The following is a 20,944-nucleotide window of genomic DNA, read 5'->3' on the forward strand; positions in this document are numbered from 1 at the left end:
TCCCCCTGTGAGGGGACAGCTCCCAGCGCCCGCCCCCGCTTCTCCCCTCAGCGGACGGGGCGGGGCCGATGACGTCTTCGCTCCGTGCCCGAGCTCGTGCCTCTCCCACGCGCTCAGCGCATGCTCAGTGCGGCCCGGCAAAGGGGGGGGGGGGGGGGTGACGGCAGGACGGAGGATGATGTAATACCTGTAACGGCCTCGCGCCGGGCCTCCCCCCTCCCGCCTTTACAGCTCTCCCACCCCAGCATCCGGGTACCTTGCCCGTTACGCCAGAGGCGGGTTTTTGTCCTAAAAAGCGCCGTTCTGTGTTGTGCTTTTTTTTTTTTTTTTTTTTTTTTTAATATACCGGGGAGGGGGGAAGGGCGGCCGGCGCGTGCGCACGCGCTGCAGGCGCAGGGTTGGGGGGGGGGAAGGGTGAGGGGACGCGCGCGCGCTCGCTCCCGCCTCTCCCCCTGCGGCGCGCGCGCGCGCGAGGTGGCCGCGGCGGGGGGAGGGGGGGGGGGGAGGGGGAGGGGGAGGGGGAGGGGGAGGGGGAGGGGAGCGGCGGCAGCAGCAGCAGCAGGCGCGCGCGCGCGGCGGCGCCCCACGTGCGCCTGCGCAGAGGGGCGGAGGAGGCGGCGCGGTGCGCGCGTGTGTGCGCCTGTGTGACTGCGCGAGCGGCGGGGGCGCGGACAGCGCTCCGCGGGGCTGCGCGAGTGGGCGCGGAGCTCGGGCGGGCGGGACGGGGCCGGGGAGGGGGGGACCGGCGGCGGCCGAGCGGCGAGTGAGGAGGAGGAGGAGGGGGGGGAGAGCAGCGGAGGCGAGATGAGCGCTGGGCTCCCCCTGGGCAGAGAGCCGCCCTCCGCAGCCGCCGCCTGTGAATGAACTGAGGCGAGGCAGCCAGCCGGGTGCCCCCCTCCTCCTTCCCCTTGTCCCCGGGCCGGCCCGCCCGCCGCCGGTCCCACCGCGGACGTCCCCGCCTGCCCCCGGCCTCCCTGCCCCCACGCACCTTCGGCGGCGCGGAGCGCGGCCCTGCCCGCCACAACCGGCACCGTCCGCCGCGGCCGAGGGGGTAAGTGGCGCAGCGCGGTGCGCGGCCTCCGGCGGGCCGGGCCGGGCCCAGGCGGGTGAGGGGGCGGCGGTGGCGGGGCCGGGCTACGCTGGAGCGCCGCGGCCGCAACGCCCGGGCCTCGGGGCCTGTAAACAAGCGGGGGCGGCCTGCGCGGGGGCCGCTCTCCCTGTGGGCTCCGCGGGAGGGTGGCGGGGAGGCCGTTCCTCCCGGGTGAGGAGCGAGGCGCCATCCCCGGCGGCAGCAGCTGGTGCCGGGGCGGCGGGAGGGAGGGAAATGGGAAGGGGGGTGCGATCCTGCTTGGGATGCTGCTGCCGGGAGCCCCTTCCCCTCCCCGGAGCTGGGGGTGGCCCCCGCTGCGCAGCCCCTGCATTGCGGGGTGGGGACGGCACGGCAGCCCCTGGGCTGGGCATGGGGGGAGAAGGGGAGGAGGAGGAGGGTGAGCTGAGGATTTGGAGCCTGGCTCAGGTAACAGCAGCTTTCCCTTTCTCTCTTCGCCCCCGCCCCCCCTTCCTTGGCCTATTCAGAGTTCATTTAATAATGGCTATAAACAGCCTCCTCTCCCATCGCCACCCAAACGCTTGGGGCACGGCACTGGGAAAAAAAAAAAATCTATTTATATCTGTTTATAAAGCACCCCACCCTGGCGAGGGTCGGAGCATCAAGCACTCCCCACATGGTGACATTATTATGCAGAGGGTGGTTTTCCCTTGCCAACGCCTTTCGGGCGTTTAAAGTTTTGAGGGAGATCTCGCTGCCTTTGAAAACAATGTCGTGAGCAAAGGTTATGCCGATCATCTGTCATAGCGTGCGTGTTAGAAGTAGACAGAAGAAAATGCTCTCCCCAATTACAAAGGTATCCAGTGATGTACTGGATAATCGAATTGGGCTTGCATGTTAAATGCCAGAGGTTCTGAGCATAAATCTAAGCTTTTTATTACATTAGCTTGTATTATAGGAGATATAATAAAGCTTTAAGGCTGGCTGCAGGTTAATAGTTTCAGAAGAATTGATTTTGTATGTTTGTGTATGTATTTATTTAGCACAATTAAAATATTTTAGTGTTGCCATGTATATGGCAAAATTCTGTTGGTTGCAAAACTAACGTTTAAGTTTATAGTAGTACTTGCAAAGACCTAATTTTCTTGGAGTTGTACTTTTTGTCAAATGATAAAGTGCTGGTCACTCCGATGGCCTGTGTGGTAACCTTAATGTTTGAGGTCCTGTATGTCCTACAAAGGAATTTATTTTTATTTGTTTTAAGTAGAAGGCAGTTTTAGATCCTGAGAGCAGTAGGTTTGAAGACAGGTTATATGTTTTCCTTAGGTCGTGATGTTTAGCATCAGAGCATGTTTAGCATCAGAGCAAGTAGAATCATTTTATAAAGTAGAAGTTCTAACTCTTGTGATTCGAAGAAATTACTTTCCCAATATGAGCCACTGTAGCATCGTCCTGAGCCTGTACGTATGCTGTTTCAGTGGCTTGGTGGCTGAAGCAGGATTTGTGAAGGACTAGTGAAACTGAAGCGAGACGGCTGCTGTTACTGAGGACCCTGTGTGAATTGCCAAATGACCGAGAATTGTGCAAGTTCTACCCGCATTTCTTTTCTGATAGTCTCCCTTCTGTTACTATTCATAGTTTTCCATGAATAACATAAGAGGTGGGGGGTGGAAAACCACGGGTCAGGGCAGTTTTACATTTTACCTATCCAATCAGAGTAACAGTCAAAGGGAAGGTGTTGAAGGAAAGCAGTTTGATGGGTGCACCAGCATTTTCCCTGGGGAAGGGACAGCTGTTCCCAGAGCTTTCTCTTCCAGGCCTTTCTGGGTCTACCCTTTGTATGTGGGACTGGGCTAAGAGTAAGAGACTTGCTGATGCATCATGCCACTTATTAATATTTTCCTCGCAGCCATAGATACCTGATAAAACCTTCTGATAAATGTAGCTTGTACTGGAGAGACCTGGTCTATACTCTCATGCTTTTCTGGCATATCCATGTTTTTCTTTTATAGAGACAAGGCCTAACTCTGGTTTACAGGTTTACTCCTTTGGTTGGCGATTGCCTGGTAAATCTCTCCCCTTGAGGTACAGCAGAAAGCTATACCTGTTTTCCAAGTATTAACTGTCTATGGGTGAGCTTGAGATACTTTTGTTGAAACTGAGGAGAGAGATGGAAATGCCAAATGACTGGTGAAGCTTGCAGGTCTAAACAAGCAGAACTCAGTGCAATTTGAATTAAAGCAGAATACAAAAAAGTTTTTTTCTGTAAAATCGAGCTAGTTGCTTCTTATCTGGAGTGCAGCTTATGCAGTGAAGTTGAGTCATTCTTGCTGAGATAGCATTTTAAGAACTCGTTAAAATGCTTAGATATTTAACTCTGGCACAGTATAATTTGCAAACTTATGTAACTGGTATGTTTTTGAATGCAGCTGTCAATAAGAGATCTTACTGCACTTTTCCTTTCTAGTGGAAGTAGGGAATATAAAGCAGCTGCTTTCACAGGATGACCTAAAGATAAGTCATTTAACAGTCGTGTATTTCTTACTAAAATATTGACATTACTATTGACCTAATTTTTACGTGTTCAGGTGTGTTCCAATGTAAAAATACTTTTTTACCCAATTGGCTAAGCAGAACTGCATTGCAATTAAGTGATTGAATAATGCAGATTGTGCTATTAAATAAGCAAGTTTTGGAATGGGAAGTGCTGTAAAATAATTTTGTTCATTTTATCTCTGAAAACCTGGAATTCATTTTAAAGACCAGAATAGTAACAATGTTTGAAGTCAATAGTGGCTTAGCATAGTTATACCCGAGCCAGACAACATTTATTCTTACTGTTGCGTGTGGCCCTTCCTAATTTTTACTCTTTTCTCAGAAATCATACATCACTTTATGGTTTTTTTGAAACATTGATGTATCATCTGTAACTGTTTCTAGATGATGCAACCTGTAGTCTCATTTGTTCTGTAGTCTCATTTGTTCTTTTGAAAATTAAGCCCTATTTGGATACTACTTTGTTGCTGAATTCTTCCTGATCTCTCTCTTTTTAGTCAGATGATGCAAATTTCAGTTAAAAATACTAGAATAAGAAATAAACTTCTGTAAAATTTAAACATGCTTAACTACAATGATCTTCATTGAAAGAATGGCAAGTTGCAAAGTATAAAGTCCATGTAAATGATACGTAATCCCTAAAAAAATGCTGGTATTCTTAGGCTATTTAAAAGATCCAGGGGATGTACATAATATGTGATTTTTATGGTATTTCATATATATATTCCATTAGCCAATGCATAAAAATGTTGTTTAAGAAGGATTTGTGTGTGTAAGCCATGATGTGGTGTGGATCTCAGTGAAGATAGCTTCTTTATATTTCTCCTGTTCTCTGTCTGTGAAGGAACAATTCAGGATTTATTAAGATTTAATATTGCTAGAGTAAATAATTTAAATCTTAAGACTAGGAAGAATGTTTAGACCAAGGAGACTGTAATCAGGGCAGGGGAAGAAAGCAAGTGTGATACCATGGGAGCGAGTAAACTTTTTTGGTGGTTGTTGGTTGTGGGTGTTTTTGTTTTTTCCTGGATACAGGTGTTAAACTATCCAGCTGGCTGTTACTGGTGTTAAACCAAGGCCGTAAAGTCTGCTTTTCTATATTTCTATCTGCTAGACTCTGCTCTGTGTTAAACCACATACTAAGTTACAGGTGTCTGTCAGGTCTACATATTTTTCATTTCTTCTTTTTTTTTTTTCTTTTTTCTCTTTTTTTTTTTTTTAAATCTCAAATTTCTCTTTGTGTTTAAACTGAACAAGCCTTTGTTTTACTGGGTGTTTTTGTTTTCATGTACCCATAAAAGTAACTAATGGATATTTCAGCTTGCTACTGAAGTCTGCAAAACAGTGTATTTATAAATATGTGAAACAGTTGCTCAGGTTTTTTTAACAGCTCGTCTAAGAAGGTGTTTATATGTGAATAAAACAACAGAGTAAAACTTCCTTCATCTACAGATAGTTCCAATGAAGTACACTTCTGCTGTTTGGAGTGTAAATTTTCTGGCAGTATACTGGCAAAAGAGCATCTAAGAGTGATACAAAGGAAAAAACACAACTGGCTAATCAGGTTTCAATAGTGAAATGTAGAGAAATGCTAGCAGTTTACCCATAGAAGAAAAAGTACGGTGGCCTCTTTATTGCTAACATCTTAGTTCTCAGTTCAGGTAAGAATATTTTAATAGATAAAATGGTCTCTGAAGTCTTCTAAGAAACTCAAGTGTAGCATGACTTGTGTTCTGATAGCTGGCGTTTCAATAAAGCAAAGCACCTAAATGTGCCTATGCTGATAGGCCACGTGCAGCTGGGTTCTGTGGGGCTGCTCAGATGGGTGATGTTTCTCTCATGTTTAAATGTCTTGCTGGATTGTGACCTAGAGGATGAAACATGCTTTTGTGTTTGGGTCTCAGCTGTAACTTGAAGGGATTTGCTGTATCTATACATACAATTCATTTTAATTGCCAACTCTACTTTTGATCTGGAATTTGGATAGTAGCCTGTGTTCTTCTTGACCATATATCATTGCTATTTGTGCATAAAATTGCACTGTATTTTTTGCTCGTGAACTACCCTAAAATGCTATCACCACAAGAACTGTGTAAACTAAGCTCTTTGTGTTTGGAGATGAGTTTAAGGAATTCTCCGGCTGGCTGCTAAGTTAAGTAAAACCCAATCTTTGGAAAGGTGTGCAGAATGTGGAAAAATGTGGGCAGGTAGGTGGTTAGTGCTAAATTGTACTAACTAATTTGATGAAGAATGAATCAGTTTCTATCAGTAAATAATTTTCTGGTTGCTCCAATCAATTACAGTAAGTATTTGGACAGACGCTTCATAAAAATCTTGTACTACTTCTCTCTGTAAAGAACCATTCTGAGTCTGCAGATTGAGGCCTTGTGAGCTTAGGAGATGCTGGCATGAGCACTGCCTGGATTTTGAAGAACAGGTGAATTCAACAATGTCCTGAAGTTTGGACTCGGAGAGCACCTTCCTGCCTTGTTCATCAGAGGCAAACCTGTCAGCTCTGCACTGATAGTGAACTTGGTAACCAGTGTGACCCTCAGAGGAAAGCCTTCTGTCCTCAAAGTTATTGTCTGCATAAAAGGCTAAAACAATAGGGGCTTTCCTTTAGTTTCTTTTTTTTTTTTCTTTTCTGTTTTTATGTAGTCTTGGGGGAAGAATCTGCTTTATAGCGGCAGTCATTCTCTATTCTTGTTCTTTTAATAAGATAGGAATGCTGAGGATGTGAGGGCAAAATAGCTATGTAAATAAAAGCTCTGTGTGTGTACCAATGACTGAACTTGGGCTTTTCCTAAGCTTTGAGGATTTGACTTCCAGGTCTTAATGTGCTTCTGGCATAGTTTTGATGTCATTTCCTTGCAAGCAAAGCCAGGCTATAGCTGTACGCTTCAGAACGTTTCCTATTTTATTCCCAATTTATTGTTGTGTGTAGTCATGAGGTTTGAAGTCTCCTCTATTCTGCTCTTCCTATATCCTCACCAGAATAGTGGTAATGTTGCTGAGATTAGAAACCCACGAATATTTTCATGTAAAATGAAGGGTCTGGGAAATCGCTTATGTGCTTACTTGGAATTATTTCATAATATTGAGTACTTGGCTAAACAGGAAATTTTGGGGCCTTCATGCAAATATCATGTAATCATTGGGCACATGCATACTGGCTGTGTTTTCTCTAAACAGTTTATTTTTATTTTACTCTCAAGTGCTATCTGTATAAACTTTATTTTCACTTGGATTTTATATTTCCATATATTTCCATATATATTATACATATATTTATATTTATATTATATTTTATATTGATAAATAAATTGCTCATGAGACAAATCAGAAATAGGTGGGTGATGCTTATTGTTGAAGTTAGGAAGATGTGAAGTTTGAAAGCTTTAAATAATTACTTTAAAAAAAGAGCAGTGACCTTGGTGAGCACCTGGAGACACGATGACTAAAAATCGAAGAGGATATAGTGTGGTGATTCCTGTGTTCAGTTTTCTTTAAGGTGTAAAAGACTGTATTAACTTGGATTTCAAGATGTTTGTGGTGAGGTTATTGGTGAAACAGTATGACAGAAGGATGGTGGGATTCTACAAGAATTTGTACACGTTACCACAGGCGACAATACCAAATTATGTTAACTGTAAAAAAGTGGCAGGTTGCTGAGCTTCATCACCACAGCTGAAAGAGTGTGTGTGTGAGTGTAATTTTTTTGCCATATTTCAGGAATGGTTCAATTATTGCACTTGGTGTTCTGTTGTTTTTTAAATTATTGTTATTCAGGCCTCCCTTTGTTTTTGGAGTCTCAGTGAATGGGACCTCTTTCCATTTAGCATCTTTTTCCTATTTTACTTTAACACTTCAGCTAAAATACTGACAAAGATGAATTGGCAGTAGTTTCACTTCAGTCCAGTGGCTTTTGAACCACCTGAACAGTCCTGATCATTCCAATAAGTCATTCTGGTCTACAGGATTTTTACCCTATAACTTATCTTTCCTCTTCTGGGTAGTGGCAGGATGGGCTAGGACTCCAATTCTGTCTTGATTTTTCTGAATAGGTTTATCTGACCTTGGAAAAAAAGCAAATGCTTTTTGTTTTTTGGTTGTGTGGTTGGTTGGTTGGTTTGTTTTTCTTTCTGACACAGAAATAGCAGTGGAATAGTGTGGTTCTTCCACTAAAGAAAACATCCGTCTATGAATCTTCAACTCTCTATGGCAGATATCGTTTGATTGATAATACTAGCAGCGAACAAAGATGCTGAGGCTTCAAGCTGTAAATGAGAGATCAAAAAAAAATTAAAGAACAGGATTTTTAAGCTATTACTTGAAGCATTTGATATGTTTAGATCTGTTCAATTCTTGGACTTTCAGTGGCTTGTACTCATGTAAAAATTGTGAATTAGGCCCATGATGTCTAGGAGCAGGGTAATATTCTGTTATGATGGTAGATGAGAATGGCAGAGCACTCTTGGTATTACAAATACTGGAGAAAATTGTAATTCAGCTTTTATGACTTACTGTAACTCCAGTCTTCTGTGTTGTCTTTTTTCGGTTTCTTTTTTTGCCATATTTTCTTTTTGGTGATAACTATTGCTGTGCATAGTTTGGCTGGAATAGCTGCATAGCACTGTGTACTCTTTCTGACATGAGCGCTTTGGATGGAATTCTTATTTTCACTTGTTTGCCTTGCTCTTTCAAAAAAATTGACTCTCACTGCATCTCATTGATACAGAAAATGAAGCAAGGCCTTTCTCCCGACTTCTGTCTGCATAGACTACAGCTTCCTTGGATCTTCCAGCTCCTTTCTACAGAGCTTGCTTCAATGGGGCTTTGAATTTTGGCTGGAGTCTGCAGGAATTTGTGTGCTGTTAACAAAGCAGTTGTCTAATCTCTTTGTCTAAAACGGGTGTCTTTTTGTTTCTCTTCCAACACTTTTAAGTAAGAAATCTTTGGAAAATGAAGTATAACCAGAAAGGTGCTGAACTGAACACTAGCATGGGCATGTTTTCTGCTTATTAATGCTTTCAAGCAAGGACCTTGGCTTTTTCGTTCTCATACTGTTCAGACAGCAACGTGTGAATTTATGCAGAGCTACCTCATTGATTTTCATAGTACTTGTTAATCCCATCTTAGTTGTCTACACAGTTTTACGTGGTGATTGGGCTGCTTGTGCTTTGATACTCCTGCCTGGTGTGTGTTTGGTTTTTGTTGGTTTTTTTTTTTTTTTCCCTTATTCTTTCCCATCTCTAATTTGTAGTACAATTATTTAGAAAGAAGCAAGAATTCTCTTTGGGCCAAGAAGTATTACCTTAATTGTGTTCTGAGAGTGCCAGTCATGTTAGGATCCTGATGAGTGACTGGTAGTTGTGGATGCCAGTCGTATCTCCTGTCAAAATCAATGTAGTGATTTTTCTATTTGCAGCAGTGATCCTAGTGATTCTGGAAAGAAGTTACTTCTTCAGTAACTGACCATAGAGCAAAATGAAAACAACTCCATAAAGAAATCTTGAAACTACATCACCATCTTTCAAATTTCTGCAGGAGCAATTTGTTAGAGAGATGAATTGTCTTTTTTCAATGTCCAGGGCTTTTTCACAAATAAGATTACATACATCTCCTTTGGAGGGAGCTTGAACCTCAGCCAACATACATTCAGATTGAGAATAGCAGCTCCTAGTTTAACTTTGGAACAGGTTTTCTTGTCTGCAGGAAAGGTAGGCAGGAGCAGAAAAAGGTGTTTTAAGAAAAAGCTGAAACATGTTGTTGGAGGGAGGGTGTTAACTTAGAAATGGTTACCTTCTGTGTTCCAGGAGACTTTTGGAGGCTTTAGCAATCCTCACCTGAACCCTGTCCACCTCACCATACACACACAAGAAAAATAAATTGACATAGGAAGACAAGTGGGATAAAATATTTTGCTGCTTAGTACAGAGAGACATTCAGAAAGGCTGTTAGCTCCTGGGAAGGAGAAAGAATTTTAAGCAGATGTTTTTAAAAAAACAAACAAAAAACCCTTGCAAAACAATCTAACTCAGTGAAATGGCAGTGCCTGTGGCCCAGTGATCAAGAGGTCAGAGCTCATAGGTGTCGGTATCAGAGGTGCAGTGATTTAGGGCTTTCTGCTGTGGTATGAAGTTGTAATCACTGTTACGTATTAGAGGGAGAGTGGGAGGGTGTGTGGGGAAAGGTTAAACAATTCATACTTTCCCTTGTACACACAGAGTCATTAACTTGCTTACGTTTGGAGTTCTTTTGCCCCATGTCTCGCTTGCGCTGATGTGTAGATATTCTTGCGCCGATGTGTAGATATTCTTGCCTGTCTGAAGGCCTGTTTCTGAGGGCTTTGATATTTCTCTCTTTATTTTCTTTAAACTAACTCTTCCAACTGTCTACGTTTTCCTGTTCCCTTTATCTGCCACAGGCCATAGCTCCTACACCTGTCCTAAACCGGAAAATTGGTTAATGTTATAGTAAAATTTCTTACCCTTATGGGTGGTTTCTTCTTATGTTCTTCTATTTGCAATTGTTGTACTGAAATATAGCACAGATTACAGTAACATGTCTGAGAAGCAAAGTGTTCCGGTGGGGAAATTGGGTGTCAGTCCATGCTTATTAAAATAGCCCCATTTCTGTATTTTATTTCTTTTACTTCTTTTTCGTGGGCAATTTGCATTTCCTAGTTGGCCGTGTATTCCTGTGTCTACATCAACTGTAATTTTCAATACTTTATTGATGTTGTTGAACCGTGAGTGCCAGAACTCAATCCTATAGCCTCCAATAGTTTCAAAATAGTTTCATTGGCAAGGAGCTTTTTCATGACTTCATTCAGCCCATGACTGTGGTGTAATTAGGTCTCCTCATCTGCGTGTTCTGTTTTATTTTAGTCATTCTTCCGATCCCAGGGATGATCTCTGACATGTTGTTTGTTAATGTTAATTGATTTGGGGCATCCAGTATGTACTGTCAGTTTTTCATTCAACAGGCACTAACTTCTGAAAATGTTTCCACATTTACACCATTACATGCGGACTGGTTGCTTAAGGCAGGCGAAAAGTACCATGGATCAGATTGAAGTGATCAAATGTCCTTTTTCTATTCAGTAGCAGTCTGTATAATTTGGTGAGTTACTCTGTGTCCTGTAGTTCGAGTAAAGGTTGTAATCTCTCTTTATGGTGCTCATTACAACACACAGGGCGTAATGTCACTTGGAGAATTGTTCCAGGAAATTAGAATATGGGAACATTTCTCGGCTTAGTTTGAACAAGTGTCTGTGACTTCAGTGTGGTTCATATAAGCAGCTTATCCTAGTGTAAGGAATACAACCCAAACATTGTTTAGAAAGGATTATTAAATTACGTATTGCTAAAGTACAAGTTTCAGATGGGGGTGGTTGGTTTTCTTGGAAAAGACAACCAAATCCTTGTCTGAATTCCCTGGAAAAATAAATTGTCTTTTTACATGGGTATGTGGAGTTACATTAGCTGTCCTTTGTGAACAGTTTAAGACTTACCTTCATTTGAACCTTCAAGCAAATGAATAGCAAATAGCAAAACAGTAAAATTTATTTTCCTGTGTATCAGAAGGCAATATAGTTGTGCTGTCTGGGTAGCACAATTTGAGGGACAAATGAAGGGGCAAAGTGATTTCATGCATTCCAGTGATGTATCTGTGGTTGTCCATGGTTGTCCATGGTCCGGGATACTAATTAACCTCCTTTTCTTTGCCCCTCTGTTCTCCAGTTGCGTCTATTTTCAAGGAGTTCAGCTACTGACTCTTTGGCATGCTCCATTCATTATTTCACTTTTGTTTCTAATGCTGCAGTCCTTTGAATTTTGATCCTCTTGTGTCTTATCCAAGATCTTGTTACTTGTATTGATTTTTTTTTAATTATTATTATTTTTATTTTTTTTTTAAATAGGCCCTGGACAGTATTCTTGCTTTTCTGTCTGCAAACTGCAACTTGGGTTTTTCATGCACTTGCTGTAGAGGCTGTCCTTCAGTTTGACCTGCGCTAAATCCACATTTCAGAAGTAATGGTTTAGATGCACTCGTAGATGCGTAGTCATGTCCGCTGCATATTCATTTTTGTGCATAGGGATCCATTTTCACTTTTAGTTTTGTTCAGAAGCCTCTCTGTTCTCCAGAGCCAAAGCCCAGAAACTTTGGCTGCAGAAAGCTCTTCTCTTTTAGGAGAAACTAATGGAAATCATGGATATGGAGATGGTGACTCCAGAATCATCTTAGGCTGAAATTGAAGTTTGCTTGACTAATCACGGCAGTTGCAGTGCCAGACGATATTTTAGAGTTATATTTCTGAAGAAAATGTTCCACCTCTGATCTTTTTACAGGGCACTGCTGCTATAGAACTGTTCAGAATTGTCCTTCGTTAAGAAGAAAATAGGGGGTGGTGTACACTTGCCACTAAATTTCAAAGTGTGTTTTCTCTTACTTTGGCTTTAGTAGGAATAGGGATAATGTCTGTGTCCTTCTGTACACATGTGCGTTGTTGAAGCATCCTGAAAATGGAGGCTTCCAGAGTAGAAGGGCTGGTTCTGTCTCCTATGAGACTCCAGTTTTCTAACATGATTGCAGAAATGTGTGGCTGGGTTGAGAAGGGCAAGTGGAAGGGTAGTAAAATTATTTGGAAAATAAGGGTTCTGAGGTGAGGACTGCTGTTTAGGAAGACGACTCAAAAATATAAGAGAGGACTAAGTTAAACCGTACTTAGAATCTGTTGTTTTATTGCAGATCGTGCACACAGACTGTCCTGGTTCTGACTTATCTCTGTAGCATTATTACATAACAAAGTCATGCTGTAACTTGGACTTTTGCACTGCTATAGGTTAATCTGATTTGCATACAGAGTTATATGCTTAACTAAAGGTGTCATTCCAACTTAGTACAGTGCACAAACCACCTGTTGAAAGAATGAAGAATGTACTCGTGATTGAGGTAGACACTGATGTGTGAAAGATGTTTTTGTTTATGGACTCAAAAAACGGGTCTAGAAGATATTTTTAGTAGGAAGTAGGCACATGCTTATGTCAGCCTTTTTGTGTGTATATCCCTTCTTTTAAAATAAAGATTTTTTTTTTTTTAATAACTAAGACTCTTTAAATTTTTCAGGTTTTAGCCACACATAAAGGTGTGGAGGGAGAAGTAGCAGGTAGCCTCTGATTCATAACAATTCACAGGTTAGTAATATTCAAATTTTTTTTTAAGCAAGAATTGAAATTCTGGAAAGACTAAAAGCTTGGCATATTCATCCTGTCCCCATGCCTTCCCTTCAGCTACAGCGAGGATTTGGAAAGCCCGGCCTACTCTCCTGCAGGTTTAGGCTGGCGTTCTGGTGGAAGAATGATTAGCTGGAGTGTTGCAAGGAAGGCAACCGCTGTCTGTTGTGCAGTTTTCAGGAGGTGACTACTTTGTGCTATGGGCTGTGAGTAATTTCCTAAGCAGAAGTTACGTGACCACATTGTGGTTTTCCTTCTGCCTGGTTGTATTCACATCTACAGTGGGGTAGCTCGCACCCTTGAAGAATGTGTCAACATCTCACCTACAAGGTTTAATTTAGAATAGCAACAGCTTTCAGTTTACCTTCTGGGGAGGCACGAGGCACCTTGGTTTTAAATGGAGAGTGGATTTGTTAATTTTTGAAGTGTGCTATCGGTTCTGTATGAGTTGCTAGAACTGCATATGACCTGTCTGTATGTATTTTTAATCATGGTTTACATGACAAACTACTGAGAGGTAAGAACAGCTTACAAAGCACAACTCTGAATATTGTGTACCTCATAATGTGAGAGGTTAGAAGGAAAATGGCCTTTTTCAGTCCAAATTGATGGTGCTTGTGGTCAGTTTATCTTGTTCTTAATGCTTTGTTTTAACCACAGTAATACTGTAAAATACTTCACAAAAATGTGGCATTTGCCAGGGCAGTTTCTGCTTTTTGAGCTCTAAATTAAGGTGAAATAACTGAATATCTGCATTCTATTTTGTGATCTCTTTGACAATAAGAAAGTGTTAGGCATTAGCTTAAATTCTGCTGCTATAATGGAATGAATAAAAAGCCTATTCTGCAAAATAATTCCGTGTTTGATTTATGGCAGCATTCTGTAATTATTTTGATCACTCTGACTTCACTAGAATTGCATGTGAAGATAAAAAAGTCTAAGTCGTATTTTTTTCCTAGCAACTGCAGTAATGTGAACCTCATGCATGTACTTAGGATACAAGACCAGTGTATACTATACTTTGTTGACTAGTTACAGTTTGTGTGGGCATCAATATTTTGTTTTTGCTTGAGAGGAGACAGAACTGAAGAGCAGGGGCTGGGGTGAGAGGAAGCAGAGGTGTGTGTGCTGCCGCTGACATCTCTCTCCATACAGCTGAAGTATGTGCGGCTTTTGGTTTTGTTAACAAAGCATGTGAGCCAAGGAGTGTATATCCAGTCCCCGTGCCTCACATTTGAATCACTGTTGTGGTGGAGATCAAATATAAACATTTCTCGACTGTTTATTCTAACACATACAGATGTTTTAGAAAGGTTGATAGTGGCTGGGAGAGACAGTGTGAAATGTTTTGTTGGCTGTATCGTGTCACTTATAGCTGGAGCTGTATTGCAATAAAAGCCTGTTATCAAAAAGTGGTATCATCACTTAGAAAACTGATAAAATGTACTCCACATACAAGTTTAAATCTTCAAAAATCCCTAATATACTAACTTTTCTTTTAGTGCAGCTGCTCAGTTGGGGCCTCAGGTAAAATCTGTTTCAGAGACTCTTCTCACAGTTAATTTTTGTCCACTGTCTTCAAATAAAAAAGCTTGTAGTCTTGTTCCATTACCTTGTATAACAGTGATTTGCACACTCTTTGATGATTCCCAGGGAGAATTTGCAAGTATGTAAAATGTGTGACCTATTTTGTATGATTTTTTAATAATGAATGCACAAATAAACTGATGTGGATTAGAAGGGTGGGTTGGATGGTTAGGGTGTGAAAGCCACGAAGATAAACCAGTCAGTTTACACTGCCCGCCAATATCATTCTCTTAAGCATGAATATTTGCTGCATCACATCCCAAGGGTGGAGGATGTGCAGTATATTGTCTGGCTTGAATAAGTAAGCATGAATTTACAATACTTGTGATTTTATTTCCAAAGAGATTTCCTTAGACTTGTCAGGGACAGTTGCCTTTCAGTGAAGCATGAACACATTAAGGTTTTAAGTAAATCTGCAGCACAGACATATGAAGGAGCTTGCTGTGTAATTTAACTGAAAATCTAAGGATGAGCTTTCACAAGATGGCTGAGCCAAACTAATGGCTCGTGCTGCCTAAAGGGACAGCTGCTCTGTTCCGAGTCCTGCTCCTGCTTACCCAGCATTGCATCTTTCTTTACGCAGCCTCTGGCATTCATCTTGCTCATTCAGACCGCTTTATCTGTTGGTTTTTGGTTTTAAAGAAAAAAAAAGCCAAACAAACAAAAATCCTCCTCCCCCCAAAGAAAACTTAATCAGTTTGCTTTCATTTCTTCACCACCGTCAGAAAAGCAGAATGTGAGCAGGACTTTGTGGCCAGCAGGTAGGGATGAAGGGAATGCCACTGTCCTGGAAACACTGAACTGTTTCATTGGCCCAGGAACTGCAAGGAGCGTCGCTATTCAGATGTGTGCCAGTTAACAAGTCCTCTTTCAAACTAATATTATACATGCTTGTACTAGAGGCTTTTGTCAGAATTGTGAATGATAGTGGAATGTAAGTTCTTCAAGTAAAGCAGCTGAAAATACAGGCATATGAAAAGTGCAGCTCAGCTCATAGCAGTGTCCTTGTTTAAATGAGATGAAAGCAATGCAAATCTGACTTGAGAGAGTCACAGAAAAGTCAGCTTTGTATCTTTGTCATCTTACCATTATTTTGGCTGTTATTTAATAGTTTCCAATAGGATGTTTAAACGAGATGTTGAAGAAATACCTTAATAATCCTTTCTTTCTTTTTAGAACTGAAGGAGAGTCATCATGGGAGCATTTTTAGACAAGCCAAAGATGGAGAAGCATAATGCCCAGGGGCAAGGGAATGGGCTTCGTTACGGTCTGAGTAGTATGCAAGGCTGGCGAGTTGAAATGGAGGATGCACATACGGCTGTGATCGGTTTGCCAAATGGACTTGATGGATGGTCGTTTTTTGCTGTATATGATGGGCATGCTGGATCACAGGTTGCCAAGTACTGCTGTGAGCATTTATTAGATCACATCACGAGCAACCAGGATTTTAAAGGGCCAGATGGGCCACCATCTGTGGAAAGTGTAAAGAGCGGCATCAGAACAGGTTTTCTACAAATTGATGAACACATGAGAGTCATCTCTGAGAAGAAACATGGTGCAGACAGAAGTGGGTCAACAGCTGTGGGTGTCATGATTTCTCCCCAACATACATACTTCATCAACTGTGGAGACTCGAGAGGTTTACTTTGTAGAAACAGGAAGGTTCACTTCTTCACGCAGGATCACAAACCAAGTAATCCGCTGGAGAAAGAGCGTATACAGAACGCCGGTGGCTCTGTAATGATACAGCGTGTGAATGGCTCTCTTGCGGTTTCAAGGGCACTTGGGGACTTCGATTACAAATGTGTCCATGGGAAGGGTCCTACAGAACAGCTAGTCTCACCCGAGCCTGAAGTTTATGAAATTGAGAGATCAGAAGAAGATGATCAGTTCATCATACTGGCTTGCGATGGTATCTGGGATGTTATGGGAAATGAAGAGCTGTGTGACTTTGTAAGATCCAGACTTGAAGTCACTGATGACCTTGAGAAAGTTTGCAATGAGATAGTTGACACCTGCTTGTACAAGGTAGCCAGACTTGAGAGAAGAAGTTTCTTGTGTTTTTACTGTTAGAAGTTTATGAACAAGTTAAGAATAAGTTTTGATTCCAGTCTAGAAGTATCTGTTGGTTTACCTTAATGGGACTTTGACAGTAATTACTATGATTCCCACAAAAATGGTGATGGAGGGGGAATGAACATGCAACAGAAACAGTATGGCTTTCTGGGTGGTTTTGGTTATTGAGGAGTTTAAAATCACATACAGATGCGTTGTGATCCCTGGGAAAGTAGAAGCTGATGGCAATTTTTAGGCAAGCCAAGGACAGTAATGATCTCTTCTGTTACACAACATACCTTGCAAAACTGTAACTCTTAAGACTTAATCAGGCTAGAGAATATTCTTTCGCTTCCTAATTTTTCTCTCCTTTCCTGGGCATATAATACTGACGTTACTGTTATAATTGCACCAAGGTAAATGCAGAATGACTGAACCTTGACTTCATATTTTGCAGTTTAAATTTTCTTCTTGACTGTATGAAGATCTGACTTCCTAAGTTAGTTTTTATTCTGGTCTAATTTCTGTATTTCTTATTCAGCGTTGTACAATACAGCTCTGAAACTAGTTCAAGCAGAAGATGGGACTGGTTTTTTTAACAGATCTGTGTAATTTTGTCTGCAATAACTTCTACTTTGTATTAGTAAGTTGCAGGATGATACAGTTATGGAAGAGATTTGAAATATTTAGTTTCATAGCTTGACACTTCCTTTTCCAGAAACAAGCTATAAGTCATAATGTAAAAACGCCAACTTTTTTGATACGAAAGAGACAAGACAACATGACTAACAAGGTCATTGTTTCCCTTTTGGAAAAATGTAATTGCTTTCAAACACTTTGGCAGATTGATAATGCGTATATTTTTGTTACGATTTTTGTCTGGTAATCCCGAAAACAAATGCCAGGAAAGGAACAGTGGCTGGTGGATGCTGTAAGCTTTGCAGTAGCCAACTGTCAGCAGCTCCCCATACACCCATACTCTCGTTTTAAACTGGCTTGTTCTTGATCTTGCTGACTTCAGTGGATTTAATTGGTGTTAAAAATCGAGTGTATGGATGCGTGTTTGCAGACCAAAGCGAAGGGTGTTGAAACTAAGAGGTTACTTTTCATAAGCAAAGTGTTTGTATTTTCACCTGTTCAAGTATTAGGGTTCTGTTTAGTTTTTAAATGTTTCCATTTCAAAGAATACTTCTGTAAAGGCCTGGGGCCCTTCCAGCTTGTCTTTTAACAGATTCTCTCACTTGTAACTTCTCTTGTTTTAAAAGAAAAAAGGAAAAAAACCCCTAATAGCTGTGATTTTAGGTGGAAGCGGTGTCTGAACTCAGTACCTCCCTACTTAGTGCTTTTAGGCAGTAATGGTTTTGTTTACCCATCTGTTTTCCCAAAATGGTTGGGTAGTATTTAAAATAAGATGGAACACAGCTTTGTAATTACATGTCACTCATTAGTAATGCTGGTTTCTAGAAGACAATGGGCTGTCTGTAAATTCCTCCATGTAGTCTTCAGACCAGAAAAGAGTAAAGAACAAAATTACTTAAAAGGTCTTACTGCAGACTTCTGGAATTCTGTAAGGGGGTGGGGGAAAATTAAGACTAATGATAATATTAATCCGTAGTAGAAGTTGTGTTCTAATATTGTATGATTTGTGAATTTGTTTGTAAAATGCTTTGATGTGTATTTAGCCTGGTGTAGTATACATTCTCAAATAATTTTTTCTTTTCCACCAGGGAAGTCGAGACAACATGAGTGTGATATTGATCTGTTTTCCGAATGCACCAAAGGTATCGCCAGAGGCGGTGAAAAGAGAGGCAGAGTTGGACAAGTACCTGGAAAGCAGAGTAGAAGGTGGATCATTTAAAAAAAAATAAGTAACTTTGTTTCTAAACAGACCCCCTGGCCCCTTTCCCCTTCCAGCAGCTAAACTGTTAACACATACTGGCTTTTTAATAGACCTTCAAGTGCTATTGGCCATCTAGTGTACATCTTTGAAAAAGGCACTCATATAGTCCTGCTCCATGTCCTTAAAACATTCTGCTATGAAAGTGCAGCGGCCTATAGCCTTGAAAATTAGTCAGGATGGCAGAGAAAGAATTCATTTGTGCTCAGTGTTCTTCATGAGTCCACTGCCACTGCTGACTTCCAACCAGTAAATCCTGGTTCCTGTGTTATGGCGTAAAATGAAGCGAGCAGAGTATCTTGCGAAGTGTCTTGAAGATGGTAATTTGAGTGCCATTTTTCCGTATAGTTATGTACAAATTAGCCATAATATTTTATTATCGAATTAGGGTAGGGTTACAGCTTGATTACTGTCCTCTTAAAGATACCTGCTAACATATTTACTTGAAAGTACTTCAGAAATTTGTCAAAGATAATCTTTAAGCATTCATGATGAACAAAAACTGGGGGCTTATCTTACTGTGATAGTAACTTCAAAATTTTGTGTTAAATTTGTATTGCGGGAGTTCTTAAACTTTAAACTGAAACTGCATGTCTTAGGGGTTTTGGATCACCTAACTAAAAATGATATTTGAAGTCAATTTGATTTAAAAGATTTCTCATTAAAACTAAATTTATAGTGCCTTTTGGTATTTAAATACAAACGCAGCTTGGAGTTTGTTTCTGAAATATAAGACACGCTGTATGCATTATTTGCATAGGTTAAGTCTATTTTTGAAGTGGACTTCTCTAGACCTATATGTTACAAGTCGTAATTACGTGTATGTACTCCAAGGATCCTTAATAGTACACAGAGCAGGATACACAGAGTTCTTCACAACTGTGGTGTCAGTGATTAGTAAGTTAGAGGAACATATTGTGCACTTTTTTTGTCCTTAACTTGCACAAAGATAACGGTGCAGCTTGAGAAACTTCACAGAGTACTTGCCTATGTGGGAATTCTGGGTTCAGACAAATCAATGTGCCATTTCAAAGCACTTAGTACCTCTGTAGGCGCTCCTTCAGAAAATATCACCTTTTTCAAAGGCCTCATTTGCAGGGTCTTGGCAAACTGCATCTGTTCTGCCCTCAAACAAGCATCCAGACGGGCATTTCTTGCCTAATAGGAGAAGTTGGTGCATAGTAAGCAATAGTGTGAATCTTTTTGACAGTGTAGCGGGAATATCCAAGTGCATGAGTTAAGTGTCAGATGGCTTTCTCCATTTCAAAGCAGCGAGCAGTTTTGCACCAGGCATTTGAAGAGCTTACTACGTATGCCCACTCACAGAACTGGTGAAGAACAAGTATGCTGTAAATTCACACATTAATTCACAGCATGCTAGCTCTCCTAATTTGGGCAAGTATTACCTTGTATCTTTTTGTCTGAGTTCAGACAAGCCCATGACCTAGAATAAGAAAATATGTTCAAATTAAGGCTGCATCCTCAGCTGGCCTCATTGTACCCCAGGAATATTACCGTGAGGAAAGCTGACACTTTTGTACGAACGTTTCGTTTCGTAAATGAAGAACCTAAACACTGGAACTGCATGTGATTATGGTACATACAGTGAATTTGGCTGCCAGTACTCTGCGTTTATACAAACGCAAAATTTCAGGAATGAGCAAAGTGTGACACTTGCATAGAGGCAGAAGGATTCTGTGCGTAGTTACAAAGCACTTTAATACTAATTTAATGGGATGATGTCTGAACAACTTGAGGAAATACATTGTACTTCCCCTCAAGGGTCTTTCTGTCTTATCTAGAGTTGTCTTCAATATTTTGTCTATTGTTGCACAAAGATATTATTTAATTTATTAATATGTAGTAAACACTATTCAACCCAGCAGTGATTTGTATCAGCTGTGTGCAGAATTTGGCCTTTTAGGTCTGTCTTATGGGGGGAGTTGAGAGGCTGAACTAAAGCAGAACGTCAAGAACAGGTGCCAATTAACTTTGTTAAATGTAACGTCATAATTCTTGTGTAGTTAAGTTGTTTCCTGGTATAAATGGATAAAGCAGTGTTGGCTAGTAAGGTAGGACTGCTACAGCATCTAAAACTTTCAACATTACAGTGAATAATCTTGCTGTTATCCTAGAATACCTTAAGAATGGCAGTGCTTAACTTTAAAAGCCTAATCTTCAGCTGAAAGAACTAGAAAATGTAAAGAGTACTTTTAGAATGATCTTACTAATCTGTAATATCAACTTAAAGTTAAAATTCAGTAAAATGGAAGCTTGGTCAAAATGCATATTATGTGTTTTTATGCACTTCAGTACTCAGTGTAGTCCAACAAGTAATGAGATTTGATACTGACTAATGTGCATTTTTTGGTGGTTGAACTTTTTTTCCCTCAGCCCACAATATATCTTTACATTGTTAAGAAGTAGTGCAGATTTTAAGACCAAATAGGGTTTAGTACAGTGATCATCTTGAATAAGGAGAGGTGATTCAGATTTTTAAAAACTTAGAAAGTTTTCTACTTACCGTGCCACCTAGAACTCTCCTTTACTAATATTTACGTG

General features: G+C 41.0%; 1 protein-coding gene across 2 annotated transcripts in view; it reads left to right on the top strand.

Moving 5' to 3' along the window:
* Positions 1-614: 614 nt before the first annotated feature.
* Positions 615-20,944, top strand: part of PPM1A (protein phosphatase, Mg2+/Mn2+ dependent 1A) — a 35,912-nt gene continuing 15,582 nt past the window's right edge. Inside the window, exons 1-3 of one of the 2 annotated variants that reach the window (XM_065635078.1) lie at positions 615-1,051; positions 15,607-16,458; positions 18,213-18,330. In XM_065635078.1, the coding sequence (XP_065491150.1) occupies positions 15,625-16,458; positions 18,213-18,330 (952 nt within the window). In that variant the 5' untranslated portion in view covers positions 615-1,051; positions 15,607-15,624. Of the gene's footprint in view, positions 1,052-12,762; positions 12,805-15,606; positions 16,459-18,212; positions 18,331-20,944 lie in introns of those variants that run through there. The other variant, XM_065635080.1, reaches the window with a different exon arrangement.

Source organism: Caloenas nicobarica, chromosome 5 (genome assembly GCF_036013445.1).
Source record: "Caloenas nicobarica isolate bCalNic1 chromosome 5, bCalNic1.hap1, whole genome shotgun sequence".
In the NCBI taxonomy this organism is placed as follows: domain Eukaryota; kingdom Metazoa; phylum Chordata; class Aves; order Columbiformes; family Columbidae; genus Caloenas; species Caloenas nicobarica.